Here is a 22139-nt window from a genome sequence, read left to right on the forward strand (position 1 = left end):
CTACAAGTTCTGTAAGAAAATATTCTGTGTTGATTGTACATTTAATTGAATATATTTATTGCAAGTATTGGTAACTCAATCAAACTAATTCCATCACATATTTTCATCTGAATTTATTTTATTTTTCATGTTTTAATTGATTTTTTGTTTTGTTCTTAGGTCAGGAGATCCTGCTATCAGACCTGAAAGAGCTGCCCTGCCTGGACCTGGGTCATTTCACACTGAGACTGGAGGTCGATTCGCCAACTGAAGATGTCTCCGAAATTGCACGCAAAGAGCTGCGGGAGAGCCCCGACATTGTTCAGGAAAGCGTCAAGGCACTAAGGGAACTACTCAAACGTGAGACAATCCACCAATTTATCAAAATAACAAATTAATAGAATAGAATGGAATAGGATAAAATAGAATATTTATTTCGCAAAAATACAAGATACATAAGACAAAAAATGTAAATTATAATAAATCTTTAGCACAGCCAGCGAAGTCAGACTTGTGAGCTAGCTGTGAGTTCGTGAAAAGAACAGTACAAAATAAAAAAATACTGAAAGATGAATAAACAACAAGAAGACAAGATAAATGAAAATAAAAAGTAGCTTATACTAATAGTAATTCTAATCAATAAAAACAATGATAAAGAAAAAATATGAAGTAATTTTGTAATTATTATTATTAAACAAAAATCCAAATTAAATGCTATAATTCACCCCGAAGACTTCTGCTACTGCACATATTCACAACAGGGTAAACAGCTAGATGGAAATTCGATGATCGCTACTATTCAAAAATTATTTATCAGCCCGGGAATCGAACCCAGTACCTTCAATTGCCGGTCAGGAATGCTTACTCTTACACTAAACTGACAATCTCTGGATAGCAGCGCTCATCGGATTTCCATCTAGCTGTTTACCCTGTTGTCAATATTTGCAGTAGCAGGAAGTCTTCGGGGTGAATTACAGCATTTAATTCTGATTTTCGTTTAACAATAATAATAATAAATTTATTAGCATTTGAATAATTGCAATATCTCAGTAACTTCCATCTGAAGTAATTTTGTGTTAACAGTATATCCACCAAGTGATAACCAAAACAAATCAAATGCAATTACTCTTCTAAATTAGAATGAATAAAGAAAAATACAATAAAAAATATAAAATAAATTAATTAAACAGAATAACTTGATGTATCTTTCTGACTATAGTGAGGTCCACGTTATAAAGGCAGTGGATAAAGATAGAAGAATAGCGATGCCGATTCTCTTTATTAATTAATCATTTTTCAACACTGTCAAAAACATAACTGGCATCGTTGTGGACCGAGAAAAGGATAGTGCCAACGGTTTTGTCGAATGATAGACAAGGATAGCAAAACCAAAGTTGATCAAATACTGTCATTATAACGTGGACCTCACTATAGTAAAACGAATGACAATAGCCTAACTCTTTTTTACAATTTAGTGATTACCAACATCCAAGTGCTTATAATCAATTTTCGAAAATAATATAAAATATTGAAAGACATTCAAAACTCAAACGAAACATAAATTAATTTATTAGAATTTAGGTATTGAATCATATATTCTGCTCAACCCATACATTTATTTTCCTTCAAATAATGTTGTACAAATAATATAATTACATTAACAATATATGTACCGTACCTATTAAAAACACTCTATTTCACATTAAAATATGACAAAGTTCAGAATATAACTACCTTACACTGCTGTCCAATTTTCTTTCAATTATGAAAAAATAATTGAAACATAAATTAATTTATCAAAATTTATGTATTGAAGCATATATTCTGCTCAACTCCTATACATTTATTTTCCTTCAAATAATGTTGTACAAATAATATAATTACATTAACAATATATGTACCGTACCTATTTAAAACACTCTAATTTCACATTAAAATATGACAAAGTTCAGAATATAACTACCGTACACTGCTGACCAATTTTCTTTCAATTAATTTATCAAAATTTATGTATTGAAGCATATATTTTGATCAACCCTTACATTTATTTCCCTTCAAATAATTTTATACAGATAATATTTATACATATTATCAATATATGTACCGTAATTTAAAACACTCTATTTCACATTAAAATGTGACAAAGTTCAGAATAAGTTACTTAAAACACTATAGAAGACCGTACACTGCTGACCAATTTTCTTTCTATCTCTAGGCTACAATATGATTTGAATGGAATAGATTTCTAGAATGGAATAGATTCGGGCCAAGCCTGTTGTTCCTTCCTAATCATATTTATATGATTTGTTATTCTGTCCACAAATAAATTAATAAATGAATGAATATGTTTTATCATGAGCAATTCACTTTTAATCAGCTGACTATATCTGTATTTTCACGGAAATGGCAAGATACAGATATAAAAAGCTTGGCATCAGCTGATTAAAAGTGAATTTCTCATGCTCGTGGCGCGTATATCTGTACGCACCTTAAGATGATACATCCTATTGATATAGGGAGTTATTCTCCAATGTTAAGTTTATAAAAAATGCCTGAGTTTACAAAAATCGTCTTGAATCTTGGAAAATAAACGACCTATACCAGGGGATATCTTCTTATGCTATCTTTTCTCTATGTTTCTATCTGATCTTTTTTATAATGCTGATGAATTAAATGACAGTGGAATTCTCATAGGACAAAATTAAAATTATCCATGAATCTTTTGATATCTATAATATTGTATTATCTTCAATATTTTTTATCCATATAATTAAAAAAAAAAATTGATTGTATGGTAAGAGAATATGTTGTGGCATTTCTCCATAATATTGAAAGAATTTTCAGCTGAAGATGTGGCAGGTGTTGCCATGAAACCTGGTTCTGTAATTTTAATTGATTTTGAACAAATATAGGGGTGTTGACAACATCAACATCTTATTCTTTCAATCGTTTTATTCAATTTCTGTTAAATACGGTAATGAGCCCATTCACGAAATTATCATCTATAATTTTCATTTTGGTGTATGGAATTCGTGACCAGTATGCCTACTGTGCTTAATCAATTTATATTAATTTTTAATTAATTTTTTTTAATTTCAGAGGAGACCGATCTTAAGGCACCAATTGATTCCGATGCTTGGTTAATACGATTCCTCAGACCAACCAAATTCTACCCAGAAAGCGCTCTAACCCTCGTAAGTTTGAATTAAACTCCATAGAACTGTAGTTGCAATAATCCTATTTTGATAGTATAAAGGTGCGTACAAATATACGCGCCTTCAACACGCTCCACGCACGCACCGCAATCACTCCGATCATGAACGTTACGGGAGATGTTAGCTCTTCTCGCGTTCCACTCTTGCTCCCCGGTCGATCATCAATCGATCTGCTCGAGTGACGTTCGATTGCAGAGCAGAGCGAAAGTCTGTACGCACCTTAAGAATTACAAACCACTGTATCATTAACAGGAAATACAACATCCAAGTACCCTTTATTAAAAACTTTTGTTCACTACATGTCTCAAAACATATATTAAGATAATTAAATTTAATTAAGATAAGTATTTTCATCTGATTGAATGAAAAAGACTAAGAAATTGTCAAAAAAACACTGTTTATCAGAGATTGACAATGGTGTAATAACCGAAACCGGTCTTTCTAACTATCAATAAATCAGTGGTTTTTTGACAATTACTTAGTCTTTTTCATTCAATATGAATAATTACCACAATATCAACTTCTCAACTACACAAAAAGTGAAAAAAAATTTTCATTTGAGTTTATAGATAAGCATTTTTAGTTGAGTTCTGAATGTATTTCACTGCTGTTTGCAGACAAGATTTTTCTTAAGCAAACAGTATTGTATTCAATGAGCTGTAATAACATTTGTATAATGGAATTTGTCATGTAAGTGATATCATTGAATAAAACTTGATTTGATTTGATATCATTGTCATTAAAGTAAAAATAAGTAATTTCAATGGATTAATTCTGAAATAACTTTTCAATATTATTTATACCGGACGAGTAGGTCTAGGATGGTTAGTTATGAACTTTTAAAATGTCATTTCAGGTATTTTAATTTGTGTTTCTCATGAGGTAATGTTTAAAAATTATTCCATTCTTTCAAAAATACATTTTAAATCAATTATACGACTTGTGTACTCAAGTATTTCGATAGAATGAAGAAAACAAAATGGCGGCTGAGAATATGGTTTGTTCAGTTTTGTACAGTCACTGTCAAAAGTAAATATACTGTAAAATATTCTGGCAAATAGACAACATTGCAAAGCGAGAGAGAGATAGTGCTATCTGTTTTGTTGTATGCTAGAAAAGGACAGCAACAGTATTGTCAATCGTACACTGCCATTATAATGTGGACCTCACTATAGGACGAAATTAAAATTATACAGGAGTCTTCTGATATCTATAATATTGTAAACTTCAATATTTTTTTATTCATATAATTTGATTGTATGGTACGAGATGTTGTGATATTTCTCCATAATTGAAAGAATGTTCAGCTGGAGATGTGGCAAGTGTTGCCATGAAACCTGGTTCAGTAATTTTAATTGATTTTGAACAAATATAGTGGTGTTGACAACATCAACATCTTATTCTTTCAATTGTTTTATTCAATTTCTGTTAAATAATAGGCCCATTCACGAAATTATCATCTAATTATTTTCATGCTGGTGTATGGAATTTATAACCAGTATTGGGCCTACTGTGATTAATCAATTCATATTAATTTTTAATTAATCATTTTTTTAATTTCAGAGGAGACCGATCTTAAGGCACCAATTGATTCCGATGCTTGGTTAATACGATTCCTCAGACCAACCAAATTCTACCCAGAAAGTGCTCTAACCCTCGTAAGTTTGCATCAACATTCATAGAAGTGTAGTTGCAAAAATCCTATTTTAGAATAGAATAGAATGACTTTTTTATTTATGTTGACGTGGCGAAGTTTGGACAATAATGTCCACTCAACCACTTAACCACGTCAATTCATATTTTGATAGTATGAGAATGAGAAATCACTGTATCATTATAAGGAAATAGAAAATCCATATACACCCTTTATTAAAAACTTTTGTTCACTACATGTCTCAAAGCATATTAATTAAAATAAATCACTCAACTGAAAATGGCATATGTTGTGAATGAAAGTTTTCAATGAAGGGTAGGGCTATGCTATTTGAATGTTTTATTTTCAGATAAATAAGAATTGCTCTCACCAAAAAGTGAACACTGTAACTTTATTTGTAATTGCATATGTAATGATATGTCTCAATCAATGATACGCAAAAATACTGGAAACGTGAGAAAAATGATAGACTTATTTCTTGTCGTCACACTCTTATGAAAAAATACGCATGAGGCTAATTCATTTATTGAGGAAATTTGATTGCTAGTCGTTCTATTTATAAAATAGAATTATAGTAGCCTTTAAAATTATAATTTAAATCAATTTAAAATTAAAATTATAGGACCTTATAAATAGAAGAAAGTAGCCCTGATTCATACATCGTTCTATTTGATATCAAAAAAGTGATTTAATAGTAGGCTATTCAATATTTACATCATTAAATTGGAATTTTCGTTTAATCTTCCAGCGGTCGCGCTGTTGTATAAAGTAGTTTTTTTCTGTACAAAACTATTGGATTGGGTGGTGTCAGTAAATGAGTCACCTATGCATTCCAAAACTTTCTCCCCATCACTCCACTGAGTTGCAGTATCAACCGAGCAATGGTTCAGTCTTTAGGTGCCATTTAGTCGCGACAGTGCATGAGTCGCACTGTGCATAAGATAGGGAAAGACTGTATAGGGAGACTGTAAACGAACCAATAACATAGAATTGATGGCTTTGCTTGATGTACCTTATTGGGCTATGAAATGGTAATCATCCAAATGTTCATAGGCGTACAATAATCCAAGAAGATGGAAAAAGTAATTATACAATTAATTAATATGCTTTGACAGTAAACATAGTACATAACAAATTGGATGTTGTACAAAATACAACACGCGACTGATCGTGTGATTGAGTGGGGCGCGACTACCGGAAGGTTAATACGGTAGTTAATAATGATTTAATAGTGATTAAAAACAACATTGAAGAGCTAATTATTATACTTCTCTGATATTGTTTTTTTCATTAATAATTGTTTGATTTTTAGGTGAAAAACTACTACCAATTCAAAGTGAAGCACAAAAATGTGTATGACAACCTGCTGCCCTCGAGGGAGAAGAACGTGTTCAGCCATGACATCCTCACAGTTCTGCCCAGACGCGATCAACTCGGCAGAAGAATCCTCATTCTTGAGTTGGGAAGTGAGTAACGATACTATTCAAAATATAAAAACTATATTTATAAAATAAAATTATATTACCCTTTTATTGAAATTAATAAAATAATAGATTGATTTTTTTTTAACATGAAGATGGTGTGGGTCGCACTGAAACTACATAGTTGTTATAATGTGTATTTCCAGTATATTATTTTATTAATTTCCAAAAAATATAGCTATTATAATTTATTATTCTTTGTTGTAATTCAGACACTGTGTTACTTGTAAATATTTGATAAAAAATACTTACTTTTATTGGAGTATTGAGGAATGCATTTCACTCCTGAAGTGAAATGTTTAAAGTAAGTATTTTTTTTTTCAAATATTTACAAGTAACACAGTCTCTGAATTACAACAAAGTTATTTATAGTGTTTCGTCATGGAAAGCAACATCAACTATAATACTATTTCATGAATAAATATAAGTAGCCCTGAATTCACACATTTAAAAAATTATATATTTGAAGCACCTAATGATGCTCTAATGTAAGGTAGTATCACTTTTTAGTAGAATTGTTGATAATTTTTATTTAAGGGCGAGCAAACCTCTGACTAGCAATTAGGAGGCACCGGGTTCGATTCCCGGGCTGGCAAATAATTTTTGGATAGTAGCTCTCATCAAATTTCCATCTAGCTTTTAACCCTGTTGTCAATATTTGCAGTAGCAGAAGTCTTCGGGGTGAATTGAAGCATTTAATTTGGATTTTCGTTTAACAATAATTATTAATTCATTTGCATTTGAATAATTGCAATATCTCAGTAATTTCCATCTATCTGATATTATCATACATTTTTTTTCAGACCGAAGCGATAAACTTCAGTTTTAGTAGCTATTAAACTACAATAATTGAATACTTAATTTGGATTTTCGTTTAACAATAATTATTAATTTATTGTATAGAGGTCAAATTCCTAAGTAAGAAACTATACTTTTTTAAATGAAGAAACTATATTTAAAGCAAATAGGTTGATTAATTATCTATTGTTCAAGTTCCAATTCCTGAGCGACGACTCTGTAGCCGCGATGTATTAGCTGCTATAGCTGTATCTGCTGTAGCCATAGCCTACTAGCCTATAGCTGCTCTATAGTCGAACAGCTGTTGATAAAGTCGTCGCGCGACTAGAGTCGGATAACCGAACGTCATCCGGATAACTGGTCCAGATAATCAGTGCTATTATATTAAGCGAGCAATTTCAGTATAATATATTTTTATATTTGGTTATTGGTTAATTATATTTATGGTTATTTATGTCCAACGGATCTCGAAAATTATACATTGAAAAAAACTATATATAAAAACTACAAACAATCGAAAAAAATGGCTCTAACGATTTTCACGAAATTTATAACAAAGGCTAGTATCATATAGCTATCATAGGTTTACCGTATGATATAAAAACTCGATTGCACTAGGTCTCATCCCTGGGAAAACTCGCTGAAGGACATGAAAAGGATAATAATTTTTCATCTTTAAAAAAACAGAATGATGATAATCTCGTCGTCTGTCGATTACAGAAGATGCGCGTGTGGGAGAGAGACAGAATTATGTTATGAAAAACAGAATGATGATAATCTCGTCGTCTGTCGATTACAGAAGATGCGCGTGTGGGAGAGAGACATAATTATGTTATGAAAAACAGAATGATGATAATCTCGTCGTCTGTCGATTACAGAAGATGCGCGTGTGGGAGAGAGACATAATTATGTTCAGCTGTGTAATCAATCAGCTTATCTCACGAGAAATATTATCTAGAAATTTTAATCGACTTGATCAAAATAATCTGGTTTGTTGACATGACATGGTATATCATTCTAAATTAGAGTAGCCTATATCATGATTTTCAAAGTTGAACATTATTTTGAAGTTTCAAGTGTTATTTTGTTATTCAATTTTGTTTGTAAACAATCTGAATTAGAACCATTCTGTTTTCAAATATTTGGACTGAAAATTGGACCTGAATTCAAGTGTATGGAACAAAACCTACTTTTTGGACTATTTATAGTGTATAATTTAAAATTCGGGGAAGAAACAGTTTTGGGCTGTGCCTGTTAGTCCTTCCCCAACAATAGTCTGTTCTTCTTTAGGGCTACTCTTGAATATAAATGAAAATAGAAATCTATGTGTTCTTTTCAAAATATTTACATGTTGTGTAAAGGGTACTAAAGCTTCGTTTACACCAAAGTTACTAACAAAATGTTAATAACTTAATCCTTTTAGATTCTATTAGATTGAACATGACTTATCATACACATGATGAACATTTATGTGTTTGTCAAGTTCCGTTCAATCTAATAGAATCTATAAGGATTAATAAGTTATTAACATTTTGTTGATAACTTTAGTGTAACCCAGCTTTAGTCCTTCCCCAATCATTTTAAAGAATTTATATTGTGTTCTGTTTATCAATAAATGAATAACGAGCGAAGCTCGGTGCCCCGATATTAATGTAATAGATCATTCAAAACTAACAGTACCTATACTGTATTAAAATTGATTCAAATAAGATGAATATTTTTGACAATCAATTAATGCTCAGCTGTTAATGTAATTTGTGTTGATGTTTACAGAGTAGTGGAAGCTCGTCAACTATTAATGTAATTTGTGTTGATGTTTGCAGAGAAGTGGAAGCTCGTCAACTATTAATGTAATTTGTGTTGATGTTTACAGAGAAGTGGAAGCTCGTCAACTATTAATGTAATTTGTGTCGATGTTTGCAGAGAAGTGGAAGCTCGTCAACTATTAATGTAATTTGTGTTGATGTTTGCAGAGAAGTGGAAGCTCGTCAACTATTAATGTAATTTGTGTTGATGTTTGCAGAGAAGTGGAAGCTCGTCAACTATTAATGTAATTTGTGTTGATGTTTGCAGAGAAGTGGAAGCTCGTCAACTATTAATGTAATTTGTGTGATGTTTGCAGAGAAGTGGAAGCTCGTCAACTATTAATGTAATTTGTGTTGATGTTTGCAGAGAAGTGGAAGCTTGTCAACTATTAATGTAATTTGTGTCGATGTTTGCAGAGAAGTGGAAGCTTGTCAACTATTAATGTAATTTGTGTCGATGTTTGCAGAGAAGTGGAAGCTCGTCAACTATTAATGTAATTTGTGTTGATGTTTGCAGAGAAGTGGAAGCTCGTCAACTATTAATGTAATTTGTTGATGTTTGCAGAGAAGTGGAAGCTCGTCAACTATTAATGTAATTTGTGTTGATGTTTGCAGAGAAGTGGAAGCTCGTCAACTATTAATGTAATTTGTGTTGATGTTTGCAGAGAAGTGGAAGCTCGTCAACTATTAATGTAATTTGTGTTGATGTTTGCAGAGAAGTGGAAGCACAACAAGTGCTCGCTGGACGAGGTCTACAAGGGTGCAGTTTTGTTTCTGGAGGCGGCCATGTTGGAGCCGCAGTCGCAGATCTGTGGTGCGGAGGTCATCTTCGACATGGACGGCCTCAGTCTGCCGCAGACCTGGCAGTTCACACCGCCATTTGCCAAGCGCATAGTTGACTGGCTGCAGGTAGGCCTTATGCCTTATTGGTCCTTATGTTAATATACACGTTTTATTACATAGAATTACTATTAGGTCCACGTTATAATGGAAGTGTTTGATAAGCAATGGTATTGCTATACTTGTCTATATAGCAGCTGTGCAAAGGCTAAAAATAAACTTTCTACTCGTGATATTTTTCAAAGTTTTTCGATTTGTATATCATCAAGCTATCAAAATGAAAAAGTTTTCGCAGGAAAACATTTTTTCCGATCATTACTTTTTGAGATATGAGCGTCTGAAGTTTGTATTTTTGGGACAGAACATTTCAAATTCGGTCAGATATAAATCCATGAGATTCAGAGGATGGATTCTCCATGATATTGTGATCTAGTAAAACAAAAATTTTCTGAAATATCAATTTTTTCCTGAGAAAACGTTTTCATTTTGATAGCTTGATGATATACAAATCGAAAAACTTTGAAAAATATCACAATAGAAGATTTATTTTTAGCCTTTGCACAGCCTTATAGGACAACATAGGTTGTTTAAGACAATAGGTTGAAACTGTATGAGAAAATACCTTCTTACATTGGTGCTAAATTATACAACAAATTGCCTGCCGAGTTGAAATCTAAGTCAATAAGCATTTTCAAAAGTAGTTATACAGCTTTCTTGCTGCAAAGGCCTACTATAGAGTTATAGAATTCTGTGATAGCTAGTAGATATTGGCACTTACAAGTTGTATTTAAGCACTTACAAGTTATTGTATAAATACAAGTATAAGCGCATTGCATCAATTATATCGGTATAATTTTCTCTTCATATTTCATTGATGTATGGTTTCTTTCTGTAGCTTATTTTAAATCAATCTCTATGATGATGTTCAACTGTTTATTGTATTACATATTTATGATATAATGTGTTGAATAAATTGGCATCTTATCTATCATTCAACGAAGCGGATAGCGCTATCTCTTTCTCGCTTTGCTTTGTTTCCAGATCGTATTTTAACAATGTAGAATTAATAATAAAAAAATATTTCATCTTAATTATGGAAATCCATTATAAAATTATTGGGAAAAATATGATTTCTTGCTTGATAAAATATATATACGAGGTTGGAAATGGGACAGTTCTATAGTGAGGTTCACGCTATAATGGCAGTGTTTGATTGCTATCCTTGTCTATCATTCAACAAAGCTGATGGCGCTACCTTTATCTCGCTTTGCTCTGTTGTCAGATCGTCTTTTAACAATGTAGAATTAATGATTAATCAACAAAATATTTCATCTTAATTATGGGAATTCATTATAAAATAAAATTTCTTGCTTAGTAAAATATAATTGATTATTTAACGAGAATGAAAAGTTAATATTGCATCAATAAACCTGTATCAGCTACCGTCTATAGAAGGCATTGACAAGACAAGAGGATCGGCAACGTTTTTCACCTATCTTTCTCCACTGCCATTATAAGTGACCTCACTATAGATGGAAATTCGATGAGCGTACTATACAAAAATTATTTGTCAGTCCGGGAATCGAACCCGGTACCTCCTAATTGCCGGTCAGGAATGCTTACCCTTACCCTTTAAAATAATTCAATCAATCAATCAATCAAAAATAGGTATTCTTTATTCCAAAAATACAGTAATTACAAAAATTATGAATAATATGAAATATAAAATACAAATAATTATGTACTTAAATTATCTAACTTTTTTTTCATTTACTGAGATTAACAATAAAATTTATCATTCTCCTTTTATTTTATCAAATTTGCTTGATGAAATAAAAGGGTACCGTACCGTTAACTACTGATAACTTTTATTAATAAAAAAATACTGTTGGTAAAAAATAAAAATATTTCTCAGCTGATCAGCTGATCAAGAACACTTATAAATTCAGACAGGTGTAACAGAGAAATTTCAAGTTTATCCTACTAAACTTTCATTGATCAGAAGACAGCTAATTTACACAAGCAGTAACTGATCAATGCAATACCTTTTGACTTGGATTTCAAAATTAGTAAAAAGAGCGTCAATGAGTGGATTAAGAGGGAATATTCTTTATCTTAAATATAGCTATCCAATTTTAATTCTTTTATTTTCATTTTATAGTCTTTTATATTTTCATGATTCTGCTGTTCTAAAGTTTCTATAGTAATTATTAGTTAAATTTAACCTAAATTTTCTGCATTATTTCGAAATCTTAAGCTGCCTTTACACCAAAGTTAATTATAAAATGTTAATAACTTAATCCTTATAGATTGTATCAGATTGAACATAACTTATCATACACATGATGAACATATGTGTTTGTCAAGTTCTGTTTAATCTAATAGAATCTATAAGGATTAAGCTATTAACATTTTGTTAATAACTTTGGTGTAAGCCCAGATTTATATTTTATTTCTTCTACTGTTTTTCAACTCTCACAGAGGACAAAAAGTTTCTTGTTGCTGGTGATGCCTAGATTTTATATTTAATTTTAATTTTATTCAAGTATATGTATGAGTAATTATGTTATTTTATCATATTTTAAATGATATGTCATATTATAAAGATTTTTTTAATATGTCTATTCTTGAATATTCTAATCGGCAATAAATGAAATTGAAATTATGTTTACCTTTACTATGCAGTTGATGAGAATTCCCTATAATTTTTTTTCTTCTATTTTATCAATGCATAAATTATATTTTTATCTGTTACAGGAGAGTGTACCAATGAGAATAAAAGGTGTCCACATTGTAAACCAACCATTCATCTTCAACATTGTATTTAATCTCTTCAAACCATTCCTGAAGGAGAAACTGAGAAGCAGGGTGAGTAATAATATAATATCTTGTTTTCAAATTCAACACTCGTTAATAGTCCAGTCAAATGGTCGTTTTTCAGGAAACAGCCCCTAAAGAATTTCTCTCGACGGTTCTATATGTATTTTGGGGCGCTGAATTCTAATCTGGAATTTGCTGACACGCCAGAGGGCGGCTCCACCCCCCAAACTCTCCAAAACCCCTCAAAATTTCGGACTTTTTCAATGTTTCTATTTAATCTCGAAAACCTTGAGTTTCTTAAGGAAAAGCATTCTCGACAAAAGTAAAGAGAATGAAATTTCCAATAAATTGAGTGGTCGCGCAGGACTACCATTTTTGGTTCCGGAGCTAGGAATTTTCAAAAAGAGGGTATTTTTTTAACTATACATACAGGGTCTGTATAATAAGTAACCGGACTGACCTCAGGACATTTTTTATTGGCAAAATATGTACAATTTCTCTTCAGGAATCTTTAAAGTAGTTCCCATTGAAGTCGATAAAACGCTGATACCGAATTTTCCAATCCCTGAACGCTCCCTGGAAGTCGGCAACCTCTATACTGTCTAGAGCCCTCGTCGTAGCACGTTGAACGTTTTCCAGAGTCCTGAACCGCGTCCCCTTAAGTTGTCTCTTGATCTTGGGGGCACACCTGCCTGCTCGTCACCGAACAGTTGGCCAAACAGTCGAGGATAACGTTGCCACATCCTCCTTACATCCCGTTTATGGCACCGCCGGACATCTTTTTGTTCCCCAAGATCAAAAGACAACTTAAGGGGACGCTGTTCAGGACTCTGGAAAACGTTCAACGTGCTACGACGAGGGCTCTAGACAGTATAAAGGTTGCCGACTTCCAGGGATCGTTCAGTGATTGGAAAATCCGGTATCAGCGTGTTATCGACTCCGATGGGGACTACTTTAAAGATTCCTGAAGAAAAATTGTACATATTTTGCCAATAAAAAATGTCCTGAGGTCAGTCCGGTTACTTATACAGATCCTGTATATTATAACTAGTATAGGTACTATTTTACAAGATTTTATATAACAGTAGCCTAAGTCATTTTCCATTTATAATCACGTTTTCACTGAGGGATACTCGTATTTACATGAAAATTAAAAATCAAATAACCCTCTTTTAACATTATTCTATTCATTTGAATAGAGATTAAATTTCTTTAGTCTTGAAATAGAAAGTGTACAAAATATTAATAAAAACAATATAAAAACTTGTAGTAACTTATCCTTTATTATTAAAAACTTTAAAATAATTAAAAATAATAATATTAGGTAACGTATGTAAAAATAATAATAATTATTGAAAACATATTTATTATTTTTTAATATTTATTATTTTTTAATATTTATTATTTCAACATAAAATTATGTTAAAATTTCTTAAAGTTTAAGTTTTTAACAATAAAGGGTACTTAAAGTTTTTATATTGTTTTTATCAATTTGTATAAAAGTAGCCCATAGAGGTGGAGTGTTTTTAGTATACAACATGTTTGGACTTTTGGACTATATAAAATATCTATTAAGATAATTTTCTCAGAAATGAGACTTATGCTAGTTGATAGGGCTTATAAATAGCTATCCATGATATGAATTTGAAGAAAATCGTTAGAGCCATTTTCGAGAAAAACGTGAAAAACATGGTTTTTTAGTAATTATCCGCCATTTTTTCCGCCATCTTGAATTGAATTTTATTGAATTTCTTATTGTCGGGTCCTCATGGTATAGGGACCTTAAGTTTAAAATTTCAAGTCGATCGGTTAATTAGGAATGGAGTTATCGTGTTCACAGACATACACACACACACACATACACACATACACACACACAGACCAACACCCAAAAATCATGTTTTTGGACTCAGGGGACCTTGAAACGTATAGAAAACTTGAAATTGGGGTACCTTAATTTTTTTTGGAAAGCAATACTTTCCTTACCTATGGTATAGTGGGCAAGGAAAGTAAAAAATTAAGGTAGGTACCCCAATTATACGTTTCAAGGTCCCCTGAGTCCAAAAAAGTGGTTTTTGGGTATTGGTATGTATGCGTGTGTGTGTGTGTGTGTGTGTGTGTGTGTGTGTGTGTGTGTGTGTGTGTGTGTGTGTGTGTGTGTGTGTGTGTGTGTGTGTGTGTGTGTGCTCGGTGCTGGTTGGAAGCGCGAATATGTGTACGCAGCTCATGAGTGTATGTGCGTCTGTGTACACGATATCTCATCTCCCAATTAACGGAATGACTTGAAATTTGTAACTTAAGGTCCTTACAATAATAGAAGGATCTGACACGAACAATTTCGATTGAATGCAAATCAAGATGGCGGCTAAAATGGCGAAAAGTTGTCAAAAACAGGGTTTTTCGCAATTTTCTCGAAAACGGCTCCAACGATTTTGATCAAATTTATACCTAAAATAGTCATTGATGAGTTTTATCAACTGCCACAAGTCCCATATCTGTAAAAATTTCAGGAGCTCCGCCCCATCTATGCAAAGTTTGATTTTAGATTCTCAATTATCAGGCTTCAGATACAATTTAAACAAGAAAAATTAAGTGGAAAATATTGAGGAAATCTCTACAATTAATGTTCAGTAACATTTTCACCTAAAATTGAAAATAAGCTCGAAATTCGAGAAAGTGTGATTATTCAATTGCAAACTGTTGGCAACTGTTAATTCTATTAAATCATTTACTATGTAGAGATAGCAGACCTCGTGTGTCTCCAGCGTTATTGTCCTGTCACCAGCTAGCTCAGATCTTTGAATAGTTGAAATGATTTTTGTGTGTATGGATTGTAAATTGAGTGTGTAATAGAAGAATTTTGAAGTGACATAACCTCTAGCTACATTTGAACTGTTGTATAAATTAGAATTGGAACCGTTTGGGCGTAAGTTAGCATGTGGTACTTTTCTGTAAGTTGTATAATTCTGAATGATTGAATAAATTTTTTAACACTTTTGCCGGTGTTTTTGCCTCACCTACTGTACCGTACTTATGCATGTGATCATAAATTGAATCTTCATTTTAAAACTATTATTTATAATAAAAAGGATATCATTTCGTTATTATATCTAATTAAATAAATGTATGTATCTTGGTTTAAGTGCAGTAGCATTATACTTATATTTATTTTTTGTAAAGCTTTTTTGTATTTTGTTTTTGGCAAATAAATAAATAGTTGACTTGAGATGCGCGTGATCACTAGCGTCAGGTGATCAACGGCAAGGAAAGTTGTGTGAGTGCGCCACACCAGGTTTTTCATATTATTCAACATCCATAATTTATCAATCAACATTATTTTCAGATTATCTTCCACGGAACCGACCGAGATTCGCTACATCAGCACTTGAGCCCCAAGTGTCTGCCTGAGTGCTACGGCGGTACACTGGATGTGCCGCGTGTCAAGGGGGTCGACTGGTACCAGGTCCTTCTCATGCTCGAAAAGGAATACGAAGGTAAAACTATTCAATTCAAAAATCAAATTTGTATTTTTTTATTCCAATTTACAATACATATTCACAATTACAAGCAATAAGATATCAGAAACACACCTTCTTCAAAAACAGGTCTTTCTCATGCTTGAAAAGGAATACGAGGTAAATCTATTAAATTCAAAATAAATAAGAAATACGAAGGAAAACTATTAACTTTGTTGAAGTTCTGACACTGTGTTACTAGTAAATATTTGAAAAAAAAAACACTTACTTTGTTTGAGTATTGAGGAATGCATTTCACTCCTGAAGAGGAGCTTCATCAGCCAGGCTGATAAAGCCTGTAAAATATTTTTTCAAATATTTACTACTAACAAAATGTCAGAACTTCAACAAAGTTATTATATAGTGTTTCGTCATGGAAAGCAACTTCAATTAAAACTATTAAATTCAAATTCATATTTTTTATTCCAATTTACAATAAATATCCACAATTACAAGCTATAAGATATCAAAATCACACCTTCTCGAAGGATAGGTCGTTCTCATGCTTAAAAAGTGAATCTATTAAATTCAAAAATAATAAATACGAAGGTAAAACTATTAAATTCAAAAATTATAATTTTTATTTTTTATTCCAATTCACCATATTCACAAGCAATAAGATATGAGATATCAAAACCACGCCTTCTCCAAAAACAGGTCTTTCAGGAATATGAAGGTAAATCTATTTAATTCAGAAATAAGAAATACGAAAGTAAAACTATTAGATTAAAAAATTCAAATTCATATTTTTTATTCCAATTTACAATACATATCCACAATTACAAGCAATAAGATAGACAGAAACACATCTTCTCCAAAAACAGTTCTTTCTCATGCATGCTTGAAAAGGAATACGAGGTAAATCTATTAAATTCAAAATAAATAAGAGATACGAAGGTAAAACTATCAAATTCAAATTCATATTTTTTATTCCAATTCACCATATGCTCAAGCAATATAAGATAAAAAACCACGCCTTCTCCAAAAACAAGTCTTTCTCATGCTTGAAAAAGAATACGAAGGTAAATCTATTAAATTCAAAAATAAGAAATACGAAGGTAAAACTATTAAATTCAAAAATTCAAATTCATATTTTTCATTCCAATTTACAATACATATTCACAATTATTACAAGTTATGAGATATCAAAACCACGCCTTCTTCAAAAACAGGTCTTTCAGGAATATGATGGTAAATCTATTAAATTCAGAAATAAGAAAATGCGAAGGTAAAACTATTAGATTCAAATTCATATTTTTTATGCCAATTCACCATATTCACAAGCTATAAAATATCAAAAACACACCTTCTCCAAAAACAAGTCTTTCTCATGCTTGAAAAGTAATACGAAGGTAAATCAATTAAGGCTGTACGGTACATTTTTTTATTATTTAAATTGGATAATGTTTTACAATATAATAGTTAAGATCATTATAAGAGTGAGAAAAAGTGGCAAATGAAATTTTCAAGTGGTCTGATAAGCGAGTTATGGGTTGTTGAAGTGCTAAACTTCGTTTTCTTTCCAGATCATAAACGGTTTTGACTATATTATTAAGATGCGTACAGATATACGCGCCGCGAACATGAGCAATTAACTTTTAATCAGCTGATGCCAAGCTTTTTATATCTCTATCTTACCGTTTCTGTGAAAATACAGATATAGTCAGCTGATTAAAAGTGAATTGCTCATGTTCGCGGCGCGTATATCTGTACGCACCTATAGAACTTCTCTTAAAAATTCAAAAATGTATCTTTCCAAACTAAAACATTTTATTCCCCATATCGTTCATAAATAAAAAAGTAACATTTTTTGTAAATTCGATAACTTTTTTATTCTAGCATTAATCGCAAAAAACGCATATTAGCACAAAGCCAATGATATACTGAATGTATTAAAAAAAACTCCAATGGAAAATTCGAAACCGTTTATGATCTGGAATGAAAACGGAGTTTAGCACTTCAACAACCCCATAACTCGCTTATCAGACCACTTAACAATTTCAGTTGCCACTTTTTATGATCTTGAAAATTATATTGAAAAAGATTATCCGCCAATTAAAATGAAAATAAAAAGGTGTTCCGAACAGCCTTATATTCAAAAATTCAAATTCATATTTTTATTCTAATTTACAATCACAAACAACAAGATAACAAAAACACACAGCTCAGCAGGATGAAAAATAATCATGAATTGATTATTATAGCTAATAGATAAAGGTAACAGAACCTGCACTTGTGTAAACGCATTCTGATATATTATAGTGAGGTCCACTTTATAATGAATTTGTAAAAATATTTGAAGTTTGTTTAATGTTTTTCGAAAGTTATTTTATCATCAATCTAACGACATTTGAAATTGTTTGTTTTATTCTGATGTAAAGTGTCAGACTGATGATTAGTAGCTGAAGAAATTGAAATAGACATAACCTACATTAATATTTAGACAATTTGAGATAAAATTAGGAATTGAAGAAGTTTTGGGCAATAGCCTGTTTTTTTTATTTTCCGACTCTATTGTATTGTTTTTGCTCTATTCAATAAGTAAATAAATAGATAAATAAATGAATAAACCACCGCAGTAAGTAAGTAGTAATGTAAATAAATAATAAAATAAATTTATAAAATGTTCATTTACAAAAACTAATATACTTTTCTATTTTTTCAGCTGTCAACTCCTATGGCTACAAGAACACCAAGAACAACAAGAAGTCATGAGTTGATCGCTAATTCGTGATCAAATTCAAAATGCATTCCTGACAAAGAGGATATAATCAAAATAAACTTAATCAAAAACAAATTTCCAATGACATTTCTGCCAACGAAGAAATCCATGATTTATACAGCCATGTTAGTTGTATACAGCTATTTTATACAGCCATGATTTGTACGGCCATGCTGTATACAGAACTTATTAATTATTCTCGAAATTCATAAGGAAACGAGATTCAGCATATTATATTGAAATAATCATTAAAACTCAAATTAACAAACAAAAAATATTGAATTTCAAAATAATGTTGAATGGATTATCACTATTATACTCATTGGCATATTCTCTTCAACTTTATTCTAGAAATTCATAAGGTAACAAGATTCAGCATATATTGAAATAATTATTAAAACTCAAATTAACAAACAAAAAATATTGAATTTCAAAATAATGTTGAATGGATTATCACTATATACTTATTGGCATACTCTCTTCAACTTCACAACTATGTGTCAGTTGAATTTAACCGCCGTAAGATGACGCATTATATTTCCATTGATGTTTAGGACACGTCATTTTACGGAGGTTCAATTCGATTGGATATTTGTGCATACTAAACCGGCGGCAAGAAATTTTCAATTTCCATGAAAGTTGATTTCAAATCAATTTACCTTAAATTTACTTACCTCATATAATATATCAAATTAGCATAATTGATATTAATTACTATGTATAGATATTGTATAAATTAGGTACTGCATGAGATCATAGACAATTTGTATGAGGATGTGATTATATATACTAGGTATTACATAAATTAAGTGGTTACTGGTTGAATTAAGTTATTATTTCGAAATCAACACTGTAATATAGATATACTTTTTCCAACATGAATGTATTAAAATCCTGTAGATAAAGTTTAATTTTTATTTTTTCAAGTGAAATCATTCCAACTATCATAGAAATCACAAAGAATAAATTATTGTGATATATTGTCTAAATATCAGAGCTTACTGTCTTACTTGAATGTAACTTTTGCATAAAAAATTGGTTAGTTTTTGAATCAATATCGAAATCAGTTTCAGTAAATATTCCACAAAATTAGTTTCGATATTATTGTTTGAAACCTGGCAGAAGCAAAAAATAGCTGAATGCGCAAAAAGTTGAGAAACTTTTATTCAAAATAGGTGACCGATATGCGGTACTGTAAAACAGCTCATGTCACAATCCAGATTTACTAAAATTTAAAAATAATTGAATATAATTATAGAATTTGATATACTTCCCACAATTGGCATTTGAATCACAATTCCAGCAGTGCTTTTCTGATACCACAGAAAATATTGATATTCAGGAATATTAATATAACATTTTATTTTTATGATATTCAGGGAATAATTCCCTTCTCCTTTATCTTCCTGTATAAAATACACAATCGATCAGTTGAATTTGATTGATTGATTGAGTACTTTATTTATGTAGATTACAATATATACTGGCTTATACACTTATATACAATAGCTTACAATACAGCAAAATTATAGATGAATTTACATAATATAGACTAAGAAAATAATTATTGAACAGTATATGATATGAAAAAGCAATTTGTAATATAATAACTATAGATAATAATCATATTGTTATGCATCTACATAAATTGGCGGAGCTTTGGACATATCAATGTCCATTCTTCGGAAAGAATATTAAAAATATCCTCCCCACTAACTCTCTACCAAAGGGAGGAGGACAAAAGACAAAGAAGACTCTCTTTGATTGAGTTTAATTGTATTTAATGGCAATAGTTTTCTTTGTACAAATCAATAGAACATTCAATATCATACTCTCAACCCTTAGTTTGAATATAAGCCTATGGAAGACATTTTATAATAAGAATTATTGATAAAGTTCAATATGGCTAATATTCAATATAAAAGGATGAATTTTGAATATTATCAATTAGTTAAGACAGTCTTCACATCAAATTTTACTTCTTAACACAGAGAAGGGATACTGAATATTTATTATATGGTCTTACATAATGAATAATTGACTAAAAACTATTAGAAAACAATTTCAAACACCAAACATAATATCAAACGCAAGTAGGTTTTTGAAATATGTGCTCCAGGTATTATCGAAGGTGTTATTTGAGAAATCTATTAAAGATTGAAATCTTTAATGAATAATGAATAATGAATAATTGAATAAAACTATTAGAAAACAATTTCAAACACCAAACGCAATCAAACACACTATCAAACGCAAGTAGGTTTTTGAAATATTTGCTCCAGGTATTATCGAAGGTGTTATTTAAGAAATCTATTAAAGATTGAAATCTTAAATTCAATCTTAGATTCTTAAATCTATTTAAGAGATAGATTCTTAAATCTATTCACTGATTTGAATATGATGAGATTCTTAAATCTATTCACTTAGATTTAAGAATCTATCTCTTAAATAGATTTAAGAATTTATGAAAGGAGCTATTAGAGAAACTACTTTTGTTTGGTGTACAACTGTTTTAACCCAACCTTAAAATTGAAGAATTTAAAAATCCAATTCTATGTATTAACCTTCCTACGGACTGAATATTGCTCATTCTTACGTTTTTAGTATATAATATATTATTTTTTACTGTGATTTGTAATTCATTCAATCGGTGTAAAGTAAGATTATATATATTTATTTTTAATAAATCAAAATTGTACCATACAAGATTTTATTTTTGTCTAATTATTTTATTTATCGATAAAAAAAATATCTCGGGCCACTCCCGTGTCTCGGATGGACACGTTAAGTGCCTAAAAAGCAGTCGTAAGGTCATGTCAGAGGCCCTGAAATTGATCAGTTACGACCTGAAAACTCTGACACCAGACCTGAGCCAGCCAGGTCACTCGATATTATTACTTATCGATAATTGACCGAGCGAAGTGAGGTCTAAGATTCGAGTCGACGGTTTGGCATTTCTCTTAATGTTAAATGTTTATATGTTGCGCATTTACGGCGAAACGCGGTAATAGATTTTCATGAAATTTGACAGGTATGTTCCTTTTTTAATTGCGCGTCGACGTATAAACAAGGTTTTTGAAAGTTTTGCATTTCAAGGATAATATAAAAGGAAAAAGGAGCCTCCTTCATACGCCAAAATTAGAGTAAAAATCAGACTATAGAATTATTCATCATAAATCAGCCAACAAGTGATTACACAGATGTGTGGAGAAGCCAGTCTATTGCTGTATTTCCATAAGGTCTATAGTTTCAATCAGGTACTTGTGGATGAGAATACTGCGTTAGGTCTACTGTTCATAGAAATACTATA

General features: G+C 31.0%; 1 protein-coding gene across 1 annotated transcript; it reads left to right on the top strand.

Moving 5' to 3' along the window:
• Window positions 1-143: 143 nt before the first annotated feature.
• Window positions 144-20888, top strand: LOC111062447 (alpha-tocopherol transfer protein-like; the record flags this gene model as incomplete). The annotated part of the gene is made up of 7 exons (XM_039425298.1): window positions 144-339; window positions 3079-3173; window positions 6161-6314; window positions 9648-9841; window positions 12530-12640; window positions 15936-16086; window positions 18773-20888. Coding segments are annotated over 7 exons (951 nt in total), but the record flags the coding sequence as incomplete, so codon positions are not given.
• Window positions 20889-22139: the final 1251 nt, after the last annotated feature.

This window comes from Nilaparvata lugens, chromosome 3 (genome assembly GCF_014356525.2).
Source record: "Nilaparvata lugens isolate BPH chromosome 3, ASM1435652v1, whole genome shotgun sequence".
NCBI lineage: Eukaryota > Metazoa > Arthropoda > Insecta > Hemiptera > Delphacidae > Nilaparvata > Nilaparvata lugens.